This window comes from Macrotis lagotis, chromosome 5 (genome assembly GCF_037893015.1).
Source record: "Macrotis lagotis isolate mMagLag1 chromosome 5, bilby.v1.9.chrom.fasta, whole genome shotgun sequence".
NCBI lineage: Eukaryota > Metazoa > Chordata > Mammalia > Peramelemorphia > Peramelidae > Macrotis > Macrotis lagotis.
This window is the reverse complement of record NC_133662.1, coordinates 186,139,145-186,155,571: the sequence shown is the minus strand read 5'-3', so window position 1 is coordinate 186,155,571 and position 16,427 is coordinate 186,139,145. Positions and strand designations below refer to the sequence as shown.

The 16,427-nt window shown below is 35.1% G+C and overlaps 1 protein-coding gene and 1 long non-coding RNA gene across 3 annotated transcripts in view; one reads left to right on the top strand and one right to left on the bottom strand.

The window, feature by feature from the left end:
- The window catches only part of LOC141488188 (protein unc-93 homolog A-like), a 63,474-nt gene that overhangs the window by 9,423 nt on the left and 37,624 nt on the right, over window positions 1-16,427 (top strand). The window contains exon 2 of one of the 2 annotated variants that reach the window (XM_074188037.1): window positions 9,907-10,115. In XM_074188037.1, the coding sequence (XP_074044138.1) occupies window positions 10,029-10,115 (87 nt within the window). In that variant the 5' untranslated portion in view covers window positions 9,907-10,028. Of the gene's footprint in view, window positions 1-9,897; window positions 10,116-16,427 lie in introns of those variants that run through there. The other variant, XM_074188038.1, reaches the window with a different exon arrangement.
- Window positions 8,858-16,427, bottom strand: part of LOC141488189 (uncharacterized) — a 50,106-nt gene continuing 42,536 nt past the window's right edge. The window contains exon 4 of the long non-coding RNA XR_012468608.1: window positions 8,858-9,328. This is a non-coding gene — a long non-coding RNA (uncharacterized LOC141488189). The remainder of the gene's footprint in view (window positions 9,329-16,427) is intronic.

Below are 16,427 nucleotides of genomic sequence, written 5' to 3'. Positions count from 1 at the left end.
TTTCTGTAGTATGTTCAAAAGATTCCCAACAATAACAAAACAGGTATTTACAGGGCCATATTGCTAGAGGACCATGTTTAAAACTGAACAACTGAATCTTTGTGACCTCTTCTATTATGTTTTCAATAGATTTGATGTATGTATTTGTGCATGTGTATTTATGTAAACAATTCATTGTCCAAGCAACCAAAAGTAAATCTAGGTGAGAAAAAAAGGTGGATTGGCTTTTTTGATGAAGCTAGAAATGCCAAGAATCCAGAGCAACTATAGAATCTATTGAAAATTATCTGAATTCATGATTCATTTAATCTTAGTTAAGTTGACAGGAAGACTGAAAGCAGTGTCAAATGCATTACACTACAGACCTACCAGAGACATCCACATTGTCATACAAAAATAAGGAATTCCCCAGTCTTATCATAGGTTGGTAAAGAGTTCACAAATTTCTCAGAAAAGACAGACTTCTAGACATTAATTCTAGGTTTTCAGGAAGCACAAATTTCCCAAATGGGATATGAGTTAAAGCTAACCTTGGCAAAGGAGATTTAAGAAAAAAAAAAAGAAAGCACCTCAGAGGACAGTCAAAAGCACTTTCAAAGAAGAATTCTCCGAGGGGCTAATATATTTATTATATACAGATATAATAAATGTATAATACATAATGTGTATATATACAGATATAATACATATATAATACATAATGTATATATATATGCAGATATAATAAGTATATAATATATATATATGTTAGGATGAAAAGGATAGAAGGCTGAGTCTCTGCAAAATATTCCAATTCTCCCTTAGGCTCTCTTCCAGCTGAGATAGTTTGTAGTGAAGGTCAATCCCTCTCCAGAAGATAATGGAAATGTGCTGGAGGGGTCTCAGATGTGCAGTTTACAAACTGGAAGTCTTATCCAAAAGTCATTTCTCTAATTAGGCTCCCAGTTTCTTCTCACCTGAGCAGTGAAGGACAGAATGTTGATTGAACCTTCCTCTGCTTCTTAGAGGTGGTCCCTCCAGTATCAGGCCGAAGAATTTGGTGAGGGGAAGACTAAAGCTGCTCATCTCATTTAAAAGATCACAGAATGTTACAGCTGATAGGTACTTGAGAAATCATCTAATTCATAGCTTCATTTGAATGTCTGGAAAACTCAAATGCTCTTTTCAAAATGCTAAATGGTTTGGGTCAATCAATCGAAGGAAATCTATCCTCAATATTCAAGTCTAGACTATTGGAGTCATACTGCTTTGAAAATTTTCTTGCACACATACAGACACACAGACACATAGACACACACACACACACACAAACACACACACACACACAAACACACACACAAACACACACACCTTCTAATACTGTATATTTCAACACCAGAAATTCTTAATGAAAGCAACTGATTTTCTCCAGTGTCTGTGTTGACCTAAGAGGCTTGCATTATTTATTAACAGGAAGGATTATGTTTTTGTTGCTCTTTTTTAACAGTAGAAATACCATTTTAAAATGTCAAGAATGATGGTATTTATCTGCTACGTGAATACATTTTCTTAAAAAAAAGACCAAAGCACTTGATTGCACTTCCCATAAAATTAAGACCAATCTCTGATTTCTTAGCAGGAAGTTTAATTATTTAAAATCTGATTAAATGACACTCTTTTCTATCAAACCTTTGGGGGGGGGGGGGATGACAAACATGGAGCTATTGAGGAGTAGCAGAACAGTCCCATCTAGTGGCTGGAACAATTACTACTTAATTAAACTTTCTGGATTTCCAGATCATGGCTTGTGGTCATATCACTAGAGCGATGGAAGAGATCATCAGAATTCAAACAGAAATATCCAAAACTTTACTTTGCCCAAAGTGATGTTATTGTATAAATACTAACCTTAAGGAAACATCTGTGGTTCTTGAGTCTATCAAATATTTGCTCTTAAAAAACTGAAGCTATTTATAAAATCCAATTGGTATTTAAAAATGTCAAGGTCATTCTTTCTGCCCTCATCATATGCTCTCTCCCTTTCTCTCCCTCCTCTTACACTCTAAATACACAGCAATTAATTTTTATTTTATTTAAATTCCTGTAGTGAAGGATGAGAGAGGCCCCCTCAGTGGTTCTTAAGCTGGAAATCTGTTTTAATTTTAAACAAATTTTTTTCTGTTTCCTTTTGTTATCCTATATATTTTACTTTCTACATTTAAAAACATTATTATGAGAAGCAGCCCATAGGATTTACCAAATTGTCCCTTTTTTTTAGTTTAAACTATTGAAAATGTTTTGAGAATACAGAAAATTAAATGAGTAGGGTAGCAAAGTTATCTGGGACAGGAAGGTACTATAGTCAAGAGATTAAGGTGTATAATGCTGGAAAAACCAGTTAAAATAAGATTCTCCATGTAGGTTTAAGGAAAATTCTGAGAAAATTATGTAACTGATTGCAGATTGAGCAGGCACTTTCCAAAGTTTTGCCCAGTGGCAGCAAAATTTCCTTTGGGAAAGAATTTTTCTCAAAGTCCTTCTTTGGAAATAGCAAGCTTTCATGAAAAACAAAAGGCTAAGAACCCCTGCTTTATTAGGAAAGGGTAAGGAAGTCACTTTATAACTCCATCTAAAATCATTTCTATTCAAGTAATATTTAAATCATTAAGAAGAAAAAATGGAGATGGGAAAGGGTCTATTTAAGAAACATTTTGATCTGATACAGTCATCTTATACAATGCACCATTTAAAAAATATTGATCAATGAGGAAAACGAAAAAAAGTGTAGTACTAGAAAAGTATGGCTTTCTTGGAAACTGGATAGACAACAGATGAATTGTAGAGTTAGGAAAAAACCTTAGATATCATTGAGTCTAATCTCATTTTATAGATGATATTCTTGATGGAAAAGGGGAAAAAGTAAGGGAAAAATTTCAAGAGGGAAAAATGTATATCTTCTTGGGGAAGCAGGGAGAATCTGTTTGGAACTAAGGGAAAAAACAGGAAAGTGTGGGAAGTAGCAAACTAGGAAGCTTCTCTCTTCCTTGTTCATAGAACTGAAGAGACTAAGAAATGCCTCAATTCAGATTACACTAAGCAGTTTAAGATCTAAGACTGGAGACAGGCTTAGAGAAGGAAAAAAATGAATATGACCAAATTAAACTAAAAATCTCAGGTTTTGGAGGAGTTAAAAGCCTGGGGTGTTTTTATTAAACAGTTCCCAGAAAGTGGGATGGATGCTAGAAGAATTTGCCATAATTAGTGATAAATGAAATTCATACATTTTTTGCTTATAAGTGATTCAGTAGCACTAGCATCAATGGTAAGAGATACATAAGAAGGACAGAGATCTGATCTGCAGGAATGCAAATCACCAGTTATACCCTGCCCTCACCTGTATCCTTAAATACTACCTTGTCACGAGTTGAAATTGCAGTGTTTTTTTTTGACTAGTTTCACTGTCTCTAGGAGATTTTTCCCATCCAAACAGTTGTTAATCACTTACCTTGACAATTATCTTCATTTTACCCTGAATGTATTTGGGATGTATGTGGCTATTTGCATGCTGACTATGTCAAATGTTAGATGTGGACCCAATATCAAAAACTTTCTTGGTTCAGGTTTAATGATGGGATGAATTTTTAAGTCATTAAACAGTTAAAAAAAAGGAAGTTTACTTTGCTAAAATGCAGTAAGAATATGTCATAAGAATATTGTGACCTTTAACCCTCTGGATGCAGCTGTTGTTATCTCCATTTGGAAATATGGTCAGCAATGTCAATTATGTTAGCTCATATGGTTTTTAAAATTTGACCAAGTTGAAAGGACACTAGTTCCTTGTAAATATAGCTTTTTTTTTTGAGATAACGTGTACACAAGAGATAGAATGCTACATCTGGAGTCAGAAAGTCTTGAGTTCAAATCCAGTTTTAGATAATTACTATCTATGTAACCCTAAGAAGTCACTCTTAACTTCTATCAGTCTCAGTTTCCTTAATCATAAAAAGGATAATAACATCTACTTCCCAAGGTTGTTTTGAGGATCAAATGAGATAATATTTGTAGAGCACTTTGAAAATCCCAAGTCTTAAATGAATGTCCTTCCTTCTTCTTCCTTTGTCCTTCTGATGACAATGATGATGATAAAGATGATATCTTCACCATTAGAATATGAGCTTCTTTTTTTTTAGGTTTTTGCAAGGCAAATGGGGTTAAGTGGTTTGCCCAAGGCCACACAGCTAGGTAATTATTAAGTGTCTGAGACACAGCTAGGTAATTATTAAGTGTCTGAGACGGGATTTGAACCCAGGTACTCCTGACTCCAGGGCCGGTGCTTTATCCACTGCACCACCTAGCTGCCCCTGAATATAAGCTTCTTGAGGGCCAGGACTTGGGGTTTTGTTTATTTTATTTACTCTGTATCCCCAAATCATAGTCTATTTTTGATTAAGTATACCTATATCTATATCTAATCTATATACTTATACATATATAATAAATTCCTTAACAGATTTCTGTTTACTGAGATAGGTTGAGAATGATGAAAACTGAAGAAAAAACAACAAATGTCATTAAAGATGGGTGATTATTTTAGAGTGAGCAGTTTCAATTGAATGATAGTATAGAAGCTATATTATTAAAGGGATAAATACTGCAAGAGAAACAAAGATATTAGCTTTTACTAGGAGTTTGATGAAAAAAGAAAAGAGATGTAAGATTAGAGCTTGAGGGAATAAAGGAGTCTAGCAAAAACATTTTTCAAGGCTAGAGGCACATTTGAAGGCAGTAGTAGAGACTAGGAACAAATAGATAAAGAGAGTCTGAAGATCAGAAAAACAGGATATTATTGAGGTTATAAACTGTAGGGAGAAATAGAAGTAAATGGGGATAAGGACATTTTATGGGGGCTTGACCTTGGCAAAAAGGGTTGCTTCATTTTTAAAGATTAGGGAGAAGAAGAAAGTAAGTAATGATTTTAAGGATTTATGAGATGGGAAGAAGGGGATGAGAGAGTTTACATTAAATGGCCTCAATTTTCTCAGTAAAATAAGAAGCAATGTCCATAACTGAAAGGTAGGAAAGAGGGAGCCATAGGAAATGAGAAGCTATGGAATAGTATCTATGGATGCTATGGATGGAGGGAATCAATTAAAAAAAACTTGAAAAGTCAATTTTTTTAAATGAGGACTCAGATGAAGTGACATATAATAAATTTCGTGTTCTCAGTCAATATAGTTGCATGTCTTCTTGCTCCATTCAGTAGCACATGAGTAACAGAGAGAGAGAAAGCGAGAGAGAGAGAGAGAGAAGAGAGAGAGAGAGAGAGAGAGAGAGAAGAGGAGGAATGTAATTCTGGGCTGAGGTTTGGCAAGGGATAAGCAGCAGTAGGACAAGGAACTAAGTGATTCAAGAGTATAGAATAGTATGGAGTTAATTGACTAACCATAGGATCCAGATTGGCAAGGGAGGAAAATGAAGTCAGAGCAAAAGTAATAGCCTGAGAAAATCCTGAGGGGTGGAAGGATTGGAGAGCACAATGAGAACAAAGAATTGCTTCAGGAGTGGTTAGACAGGATGAAATAACAAGTTATGATCCTATCAAGGAATGTTAATTAAGGAAGCATAGGTAATGGTGAGATCCACCTGTTTCCTATAATCTTATAATCATTCCATCTCATCTACACAAATAAATGGGTGAACAATATAATTCCCCATGTCCCTCAAAAGCAGTCTTTGTGTTACTGAAATGAAAAATAAGTAGATTATAATAAGTAGATTATAATATTGTAAGAACCTGAGAAATTAGTAAGTGAGGAAGTTTAATGGGGCATCACAATGGATGTTGAAGCCCCCTAGTATAAAGTCAGGAATTAGGGAGGAGAAAAAGATGGGGAGTCACTTGCTGAATTCCTTGAGAAAGGAGAGACAATGACTGGGATATGGTTAGGTCAGCAGTCAACAGGGATTTATACAGGGGTTAAATAGTGAAAACACAAAGAAAAGACTACCATGACCTGAATTAGGAACTTTTTGTTGAAGTAAACACAAAGGAAAGGAGATTGCAGTGTAAGTATGAGAATGTGATTCATAAAGGGCAAATGGAAAGCCAGGAATATCCCTACTTCCTTCTACTGAAGAAACAGAATAGTTTATATGAATGAAGGGTGAGGTGGGAGGAGTGGTAATGAAGGCTTCTCTATCCAGTTCTAGGGAGATGCAGTGTTATTAGAGGGAAGTTAGCCATGGAGACCCTATGGTGATAGTGAAACAAAGAGATATAAATTGATATGACCTTTGTTTACGGTAGAAGAGCAGTTCCATAGTACAGTGCAAGGAATGGGCAGGTTTGGTGTAAAACATGGGTGGGGAAGGGAAGAGGAGAGGGAATGAGAGTGGGGAAGGTAAGGAACAGTTTGCTCATATATACTCAAAATTTAAATAATACAGGGAGAGTAACAGGTGTTGGTGGGAGGTTATTAGCCATGGGGTATATATAAATAAAAATGTTAACAGTTTTTGCTGGGCAAGGACCACAGTATATAGAGTATTAGTTTTTCTGATTTCCTCCTGAAGGAGGGAACAGGAGCACTCTAGCCTACCCCAAGGGGCAGAGAGTACTGGGTAAAACTTCTATCTAGGTTGCTCCCAGCCTGCTTATTTAGTGTGACTAGAATAAGAGGAAAACCTTATGAAACAGCAACTGATAGATACGAAATGATTTATGAATTATATAACATCAATCCAGTTCAATAGAAAAAGTCTGCTGCAGGGTAAAAATCAAGGCACTGGGAAACAGAGGTCCTTAGTTTGAATATAGTAACAACTAGCCCAACCACTCCTGTGACTTTTAGCATCTACAAAATGAGGGAATTGGACTAGAAAGATGGCTTTTAAGATTACTTCTAGATCTCATTAAACACCTGCTATTTTCAGACTCTGTGCTACAGGTACAAAACTAACAAAAACAGTCCCTGCTTTCAAGAAGCTTACATTTTAAGGGAAAATAGAAGATAATCTTTCTATTAGAAATCTCCAGATTTTCTTTTGTCTTTAACTTCTCATCAGCAAATAAATATTAAATACTAATATCAGGGTCTCCTGAATAGGCAAAAACTGGAAAGAATGGTGAAGTTAATATGAATAGTGCAATATGAAAACAATCAATATTTCACAGACACATCTTGTTCAAAGCAAGTAGCCTGAATGAGGTCTTCAGTGTGAATTACTTAACCTTTTTTTGGTGTTATAGATTCTTTTGGCAGTTTAGTGATGCCTATAGATCTTTTCTCAGAATAATGTTTTTCTTTTTTTTCATTAAATCCCTGGAAATTCTTGACTTTTTATTTCTCCAAATGAATTTACTTACAACTTTTTCTAACTCATTAAATTAATTTTTTGGAATTTTGATTGGTAGGGCACTAAATAGGTAGTTTAATTTTGGTAGAATTGTCATTTTTATTATATTAGCTCAATCTTTTCATGAGTAGTTGCTCTTTGCCCAGTTATTTAAATCAGATTTAATTTGTGTGAGAAGTGTTTTATAATTGTTTTCAAAAAGTTTCTTAATCTGCCTTGGCAAATAGACTCCTGGGTATTTTATATTGTCTGAGGTTACTTTGAATGGGATTTCTCTTTCTAGCTCTTCCTGCTGTATCTTGCTAGTCATATACAGAAAAGTTGAGGATTTATGAGGGTTTATTTTATATCCTGCAACTTTGCTAAAATTGCTAATTGTATCCAGTAGTTTTTTGGATGATTTCTTGGGATTCTCTAGGTAGATCATCATGTCACTCAGAATAATGTTTTTTAAATGCACAAAACAAAATTTCTAGGATCATGAAGAAAGTCATTTAAATCAGAGCACAATCAAAATATATGCTGAAAACAAGTTCATATGTGAACTTAAGAACCAATAATTTATAAAAAGTGTGGGAAATTTGGATTTTCCAGTTGTTATAACAACAGTATTTTCATATAGTAGCAATAAGACTACTTAGGCAAATTATGTAGATGAAAAAAAATAAGAAGATGCCTTATATGTTTTGCTACTGCAAACTTAAGGCACTTTGTTGCCAAATCTATTGCAAAATGTGGCAATGACATCAGGAATTTGGGACTCTGCTTTCCCAGAAAACTTTAGTTGTGTTTTTCTAAAGAGTTGTCACATCAATGAACTTTAGATCCATTGTCCAGAAACCAGATAACAAAACATATATTTGGAATAATATGACCTAATGACTTTTGGCTTTCATTTACATTACAAAGATGGGCAATTAATTTTTCTGCATCTTGGTTTGCTGAACTATAAAGGAGGAGGTTGGAGAGGATGACCTCTCAGGTCCTTCCAGCTCTAATCATAAGATTTTACAATGTAAGCTCCTGGAGGTCAGGGACTGTGACACTATTATATTTGAATCCCTAGTGTCTAGCATAGTGCCTATCATTTAGTTGGTGACTGATAGATGTTTATTGATTGATCCTCTGAGTAATATTTAATAAGCATTTGTTGTGTATAAAAAACTATGCTGGATGGCAGATATTTGTTGTTTGGTAGTAGCCAATTTTTTGTGACCTCCTTTGAGTTTTATTGGCAGAGATACTGGAGTGGTTCACTATTTCCTTCTCCTGCTCATTTTGCAGATGAAAAAAAGTGAAGCAAATAGGGATTAGTTGACTGGTCCAGGGTCACATAAGTGTTAATTATCTGAGATCAGATTAGAACTGAGATCTTTCTGACTCCTAGTCCTAAATTCTATCCACTGTATCAACTATTGGCCCTATGATAAAAGTGGATAAAGTTTGTATAAAACAAGGTTTATTGAATTCATGGAAGCAGAAAAAAACCGCCAAATCCACACTTTCATTATCTTCTACTGATTGGGGAGAATTTATAGCTAGCATCTCACTACTTTAAGAGGAATTTACCTTGGCTTTATTTTTCTCTTTCTAGTGTTTTCCCTTACCTTTTTCTTCACAAAAGGCTTTTGACCTACTGCTACCAAATTCAGATTAGATAAAATCAGTGTAATGAGAACTTTTATCTTGAATCAAAAGATCACAGATCAAATCATGACTATCATTTAGTACTTGTATGACAATTAGTAAATCATATCATCTTGCTGGGTCCACCTTGCTGGATGAGGGCATAGGTTAAATCTCCAAGTCCTTCCCAGCTCCACAATCAACAATCCTGTAGTCTACCATTTCTCCTGTATCTATTACTCTTGAAGATTTACAGCTTTTTACTCCAAGGATTATTTATTGTTTGGTATCTTGAGTCTTCAGAAACAAGAATGGTATTTAAATCTTTTTCACCAAGCCATGAATGATTCCCTTGTCACCTTCCAACCTGGTGGGAATTGTAAAGAGAAGAGAGGATTTAGAAGAGGCAAAAGTCTACACTATCTTAAATAGATTTTCATATATGGTTACAGTTGCTATAACCATAGATGGCATAAATTACAGACTTTTAAAAATTCACCTTTTAAAGTCAAATTTGAAGTTTTTATGTGGGAGAAATTATTATTTTTGCTTTGACTTTGTTACATAATCTAATAGTGTATGTGTTATAATAAAGAAGTCTTTTGACTATCAATAGTGCCTTTTAATCATACTGGCCTTTCCCAGGAGCAAGGATTGGTATTTAATCTTTGATAGTTGGGAATAAAATATTTTCATTTTTTTGTAGCACCAATTTCTGCCATTATTGTCCACCATTGTATAGGATCATTATTTGATTTCCTTTCTTCCTGGAAAGGAAAAGAAAAGAGCAAACCATTGGTGAAAAGTCCTGCTCCTTTGTGCTATTGGGAAAATTGTTGATGTTCTAGAGAAAGTGAATAATTAACAATACTTTGTGAGAGTGTTAGATGTCAGAGATAAAAAGTTCATTAACTAGCCCTAATGGCTAAAGTTCTTTCTGTTTAGATGAAGAAGGAAGGTTCTTACTTCAAAGCTCAGACTCCCTTTTCCCCTTGAAACCTGGTTGGCCACTTAAGGAACTACAGATTGACATTCTCATCTGATGACCGAAGGTTTCAATAAACAAAATGGAAAGAAACTTAAAGAATATTATTGTGGTTTCCTTTGGATTTCTGCTTCTATTTACAGCATATGGAGGTCTTCAAAATCTACAGGTAAGTGTGTATATATTTCACTTGGAAATATTGAGATTTTCAAAAGATAGGCTTTCATTTTTTTTTGCCTCCCTCAGTCCCCAAAGTTACATGAAAATGAGACATTAATTATAATAAATATAATATGGAGTTTTATGGCTTAAAAAAGATTTAGATAACCATTCTTTATCTTTTGATGCCATAGCATTCCATATTATATTTCTTTCTTTACTACAATTGTCTAAGATAGGGTGATTTTTTTTTTTTTTTTTTTGGTTTTTGCAAGGCAAATGAGGTTAAGTGGCTTGCCCAAGGCCACACAGCTAGGAAATTATTAAGTGTCTGAGACCAGATTTGAACCCAGGTACTCCTGACTCCAAGGCTGGTGCTTTATCGACTACGCCACCTAGCCGCCCCAATAGGGTAATATTAATAGTATTATTTCCAATTTACAAATGAGTAGACTGGGTTCAGCAAGAAAAAAGAACTTACCCATGTCAGAGAAATAACATTAATTGGGATTAGAACTCATGCTTTAAGAGGAGAGGAAAATCCCATGAATGGAATGATATGGGATAGATTTCAATGGAATCTACATTAATTTTCCCAAGATCTTCTAAGATGAGATTTTTTTTCATTTATAAGACACTTTCCCCATTACGTTGTCACTGAACTTGCCAACAAAATAAATTATATTTTACTTTTGGATAGGGTTTACTAAGATTTGGGATTATTTGGATTTTTCTTTTCTCCCTTCTTGCAGGTAGTTAAGACAGGTAGAACAAATCATTATGAATCATCCTCTGCTTTGAACCATTTGGCTATGAGGTCAAGGTCTATTATATGAATCCATAAAAATCTCATAAAATCTGTTTGATGCCTTCATGTCAGGCCCTGGGTAAGCTTGTGAAGTACACAAAGTTCTGCTTCCATGCTTCTTTGTCTGTCCCTTCCCTCTCACATTATTCCCTCATTTTGCATGCCAATTGTTCTTTCTTAGTAAAAAATTCCTAGGAGAAAAATGTTTATCAGTCATTTGTATCTTAGTGTAAAATGAAAAGCACTTTAAGAGGGTTAGGGAGGGGAGATTTGCCTTTCTTAGAAAAATTTTTGAAAGGCTGCTAACTAAAAATGTTTGTATATGTGTTTAATTTTTTTGCTTGATTTCTTTATTGTTGTTAATTAAAAACAATAAATAGGTGTTCACTAAAACAGGAGAGAACAAAGGAGCATGTTCTAAATAAATTTCTTTGGTCATCTCTTCACACTCCATTTTCAGTATTTATCCAGCTTTTGTATTTGTACTTTATTATATTTTTTTTTTTTTGGTATAATTGTGCAGATAGGTAGAATCATGAGTAGCAGCATTATGTTGTAAATATCCCATTGGGTTCATGTTTGGAGAATTCTTTTTCCATTCATTGTAGATTTCTGTAAGTAGCAGCAGGTGAGTAAGAAGCTGAGCCATTCTAGATCACAAATGAAAAGACCATTTTCCTGGACTAGGATCTTGGCAAGAAAAACCTGAAACAGCATAAATACTCAGGACTTCTGACTCTGTTTCCCCATCAGCTTTCTGCTAATATTAGTTCTCCTCCACTATTCTGAGTGTCTTACTCCAGATACCCACACTAATCTGAAATTAGCCCTGGAGAAACTGAATATATGTGTTTAATGTTAAGGACATTTCAAATTCATCCATAGGACAGAGATTGGAAAAGTTGTTCCTTTGAGTAATGAATCTTTGTGGTGTTTCTGAAAAGCTATTGTTTGATTTGCCTGTTATTTTAGCTGACCCTATCTATTGTATACATTGACAATATGGTATCACCTGTGATCTTTTGAGAGATATAATTAAAATGTGCAACATTTGTTGGCATTTCTGGTGTTTTATGCTTTCTAACATCATGAACAAATATGTAATATAATAATTGATACATGGTACTGTAAAGCATTGAAAACATAATTTCATTTGTGCTTCACAAATCTTTGAAATAGGAAAACTGTCATTTTCCAAGTGAGAAGAGAGACAATAATGGTATAGTGGATAGGAGGCTAGACTTGAAATTAGGAAGATTAGCATTCAAAATTTGCCTCACATACTTAGTAGCTAAATAGCCTGGGCCAGTCTCTTAAACTCTACCTCAGTCCCTTCATTTCTAAAAGAAGAGAGTTGGGACTCAATGGCTTGTCTCTGAAGTTGTCATCCTTTCACTTGTCCATGGTCATCCCAGGATGGGGAGTCTTAAAGAGGCAGAACTTTGTCTACTCCACAAGCTTGCCAAAGGTCTAACTTGAAGGCAACATATTCAGATTTTATGAGACTTGTGGATTCATGGTATAGAATCTGACCTCAAAGTCAAGTGATTCAAAACAGAATGATTCATAATAATTTGTTTTACCTGTCTTAACTACCCTCAAGATGAGAGAAAAATCACATTCCAAATAATTAATCCCAGGCCTTTGGAAACCTTATCTAAATGTTCAATGTGATTTATTTTGTTGGTAAGACCCAGTAAAAATGTAAATGGGGGAAAATTGTTTTATAAACAAAAAAATCCCATTTTACAAGATCTTGGAAAAATGATTATTCCATTGAAATGTATCCCATTTCATTCTATTCATGAAGCCAGGTGGGCATGTGGAGGAGCTCACATTGCTGGCAACTCAAGTAGCCCTCCCATGGACATGTAGGAGAATGGCAGAGGCAGGTGGTAGCTATTCGCAGCTAGAACAACTACATTGCTTTTTTCAATTCTCATATTTTTCTTTGTACACTCTGCTGGATCATCACCTCCAACCCAAGGGATGTATATTCCCCCACCTCACAACATACATGTGCTTTATAAGGTTCTGAAGGGAAATCCAAAGAACTATATTTAGAAGTCAAGCATCTTGTTCAGAATCTAGAATTCAATGATGGAAAACTGGGGAGACAAAATACTGGTTGTTCTCCCTCCTATTGCATAAAGGAAATCACCCACCCCCAGAAAAAGGAAATCAATTTGTCAAAAAGCTCACATCCAGTTCTGAACTTGTCACCACACATTTTCTACTTTGGTTGTGGAGATGTTGCTCATTTAAACTTAGAGTAAAATTACAGATGATGTTGAACTGATGAAAAAATAATACTCTGATTTCCTTGAAATGTCTTTCTATTTTAGTGTTTTGAAGTTCCTAACCTATTTGAGACTTATAACTGAGTATTGCTATAGCTAAGTTATATAACTTGCAACATATAACTGAGCATTGATATTTCCTTTTTAAAAATTGTGTCTAACAATCCTAATATTTTTTTTTTATGTTGAATCCAATGTTGAATAGGCTTATGCTCAATAGGAAGCAATGTTTCCTTCAGGTATTGATGGAATTTGAGAAATTTGGGTTTCCCTTTTCACTATTCAAATAGCAAATGTTTTCCCCAAGTAGGGACCAAGGCCTGGAATTGTGATCTTGAGTCAGGCCTGGACACAAGTCCAATGATACTGGAAATTTAGCTCCCTCTAGATGTTGACATAATTTAGAGACAATAGACTTTAGGAGTTGGGAGTTGCTAAGAGGAAGATTTGTAAATATGGAATCCAAAGGAGAGGACTGTTTAATGACCACCAGATCTGAGTTTATCACTGTACATGCGACAGTCTGGGCTTTTATGGGGCTACACTAACTTAAAGTGTAGGGGCTCCTCTGTACCCCAGAAAATCCGCCTCTCCCATTTCTCCAGATAGAAGTAACATTCTCTCCATGCATCTTAGAGAGGTTTACTCTCTTGGACCTCTGCCATTCACATAGTTATATTTTAACTTTATGAATTATTACACATAGCATCATCTCTAGACTGGAAACCCCTGAATCAAGGATATATATCCTTTTTATCTTGCAGCCCCAGGCGTAGACCAAAAGCTTGCATATTTTTTGATGCTGATTCTATCACCCAACACTCATCCTCCTGGGCTCTCCTCCGTATATAATTTAAATATTCCACTGGCGGTCTATTTGAAGGGGTACCTCCCCTGAGCTTTCTTGACATTATATAGTTATCAAGAAAGGAATTAATAATAATAATGATAATAATAAATAGCATTTATATAGCACTTACTATGTGCCAGACCTCGTTTTAAGTCCTTTACAAATATCATTTCATTTGATCCTTATAACAACACTGTAAGGTAGTTGTCATTATTTTTCCCATTTTATAGTTGAGGAAATTGAGCCGAACTGGTTTACCCAAAGTCATGCAACAATTTAGTATCTGAGTTCATATTGAACTGAAGTCTTCCTGACCAAAGGTCTAAGTACTCTATCCAATGCACCACTCAACCCGGATTCCTTTTTTCTTGTTATATAGTCAACTCTTCCTTGGGAATATTCTAGAGTCCATTGCCAATCGTGTACCTCTCTATTCATTGCCCTATAAGTAACCATGACTTTAATTATTCAGAAATCCTTGGTCATGGAATTCCACCAAAGGAATTTTAAGCTCCAAATGTATTATGCAGCTAAAAACAATTTGCTGAAACCACCAATCTATTCAGACCAATAAAGCTTGGATTTAGGAGACATGTGTGTATCTTTGCTCTGCAAATGATTCCTGTTTGACTCATTTATCTTGGCTTTATTTTCCTAATCTATAAAATGAGAGGGCTAGACTTCACTTGATGATCTCAAATGGTCATTCAAATCCTAACATCTAATTTAGGATGGCCAATCAGTAGGCTACACTAATGAACACAGTCAGTTTTCTCTTTCTCTCCTTTTTTTCCTTCCCTCTCTCTATTTTTTCTTTCCCTCTTTGTCTCTTTTTTTCCCCTTCATTCTCTTTCCTTCCTTCTTTTCTTCCTTGGAAGAACCAGCACATATGCCTAAATTCAGGAAGCCCTTAACCATGAAAAAAAAAAAAACAGAAATTAAGGGTGTGAGATCCCAAACAAAAAGTCCTAAGTAGAGAAAGGGTCTTTGTAAAGACCAGAAGCCTTAATTAACCAATGGATGTTTTAAATGAACTGCTGCTACAGCCTTCCCCTGTAAGGCTACCCATGTATCATTTAGAGGTGTTCTTCTTTGTACCTATTTATTTACACATCAGTTCTGTCTTTGGAATGTAAGTTCATTGATGACAAGGACTGTTTTCCTTTATCTTTTTTTTTTGCTAGGACTCAGAAAGCACCTAACAAATTCTTGTTGATTTAACAGCCTACAACACTAATTGAAATTATTAAGGGTATATGGAAAGAAAAGAGTCTAGGAGAAGAATACAAAAGAGAGGAGATGGAGTTTTTTTATGCTCAGGGTTCTAGCTCTGTTTAATAAAAAGCAATCTGCAAAGAAGGTTTGGCAATTATATTTTCAAGTCTTACCAGATTGGATTTATGTACAGAGGGGAGTGGAAAGGTTTGCTCCACTCACATCTATTATTATTGATTCGATATCAGCAGGCTCCTTCACACAGAAAATAGACTTGGCATTTTAAGTTTTGCTTTTACTGATTGAAATCTCTTTTCTCATACCCTTTAATCAGACTCAAATGACCAAAGCACATTTTTTTTTGATTGGTAGGGAAGCCGCTGGTGGTGAAGAAATATCAATTAAGTGAAATACCACAGGGTTTACAGAAACATACAGGATAAACCCAGTAGCTAATCCTCAAGAATAGGAAAACAGCCTTAGGTCTGAACAGCTCTGACTGTACTCCAAACTCCTGATATAATAATTTTGTTGTTGTTGTTCAATGATTTCTGACTCTTTGTGACCCCTTTTGGAATTTTCTTGGCAAAGTTTCTGGGGGTGATTTGCATTTCCTTCTGCAGTTAATTTTACAGATGAAGAAACTGAGGCAAAGTTAAGTGACTTGACCAAGGTCATACAGCTAGTGTCTAAGGTTGAATTTGAACTCCAGTATTACTAACACCAATCCTGGTAGTCTTCTATTGTGTCAACTAGTTGATATAAAAAGCAAAGTCAAACAGGTTTCCTCCCAAAAGGAAGCAGTATGGCAGAAAGACAAGGGTTTGGGAAATGGAGTTAGTAAGGCTTATGTTCAAATCAAATCCATGTGTGTGTGGCACAGTGGTGCAGTGGATGGAGCACTGGTCCTGGAATTAGGAGGACCTGCATTCAAATAGTACTTCAGATACCTTATGTTTACTAACTTTGTGACCTTGAACAAGTCATTTAACCCCATTGCCATATTAAAATTTTTTTTTAAAAAACCAAATTGTGAGACTGTGATTCTAAGAAAATCTCTTCTCTTTGATTGAGTCTCATTGGTAAAATGGAGATAATCCTATTTGTGCTACCTGCTTCAGTGGTTAGAAGACAGTGTTTAGTAAAATT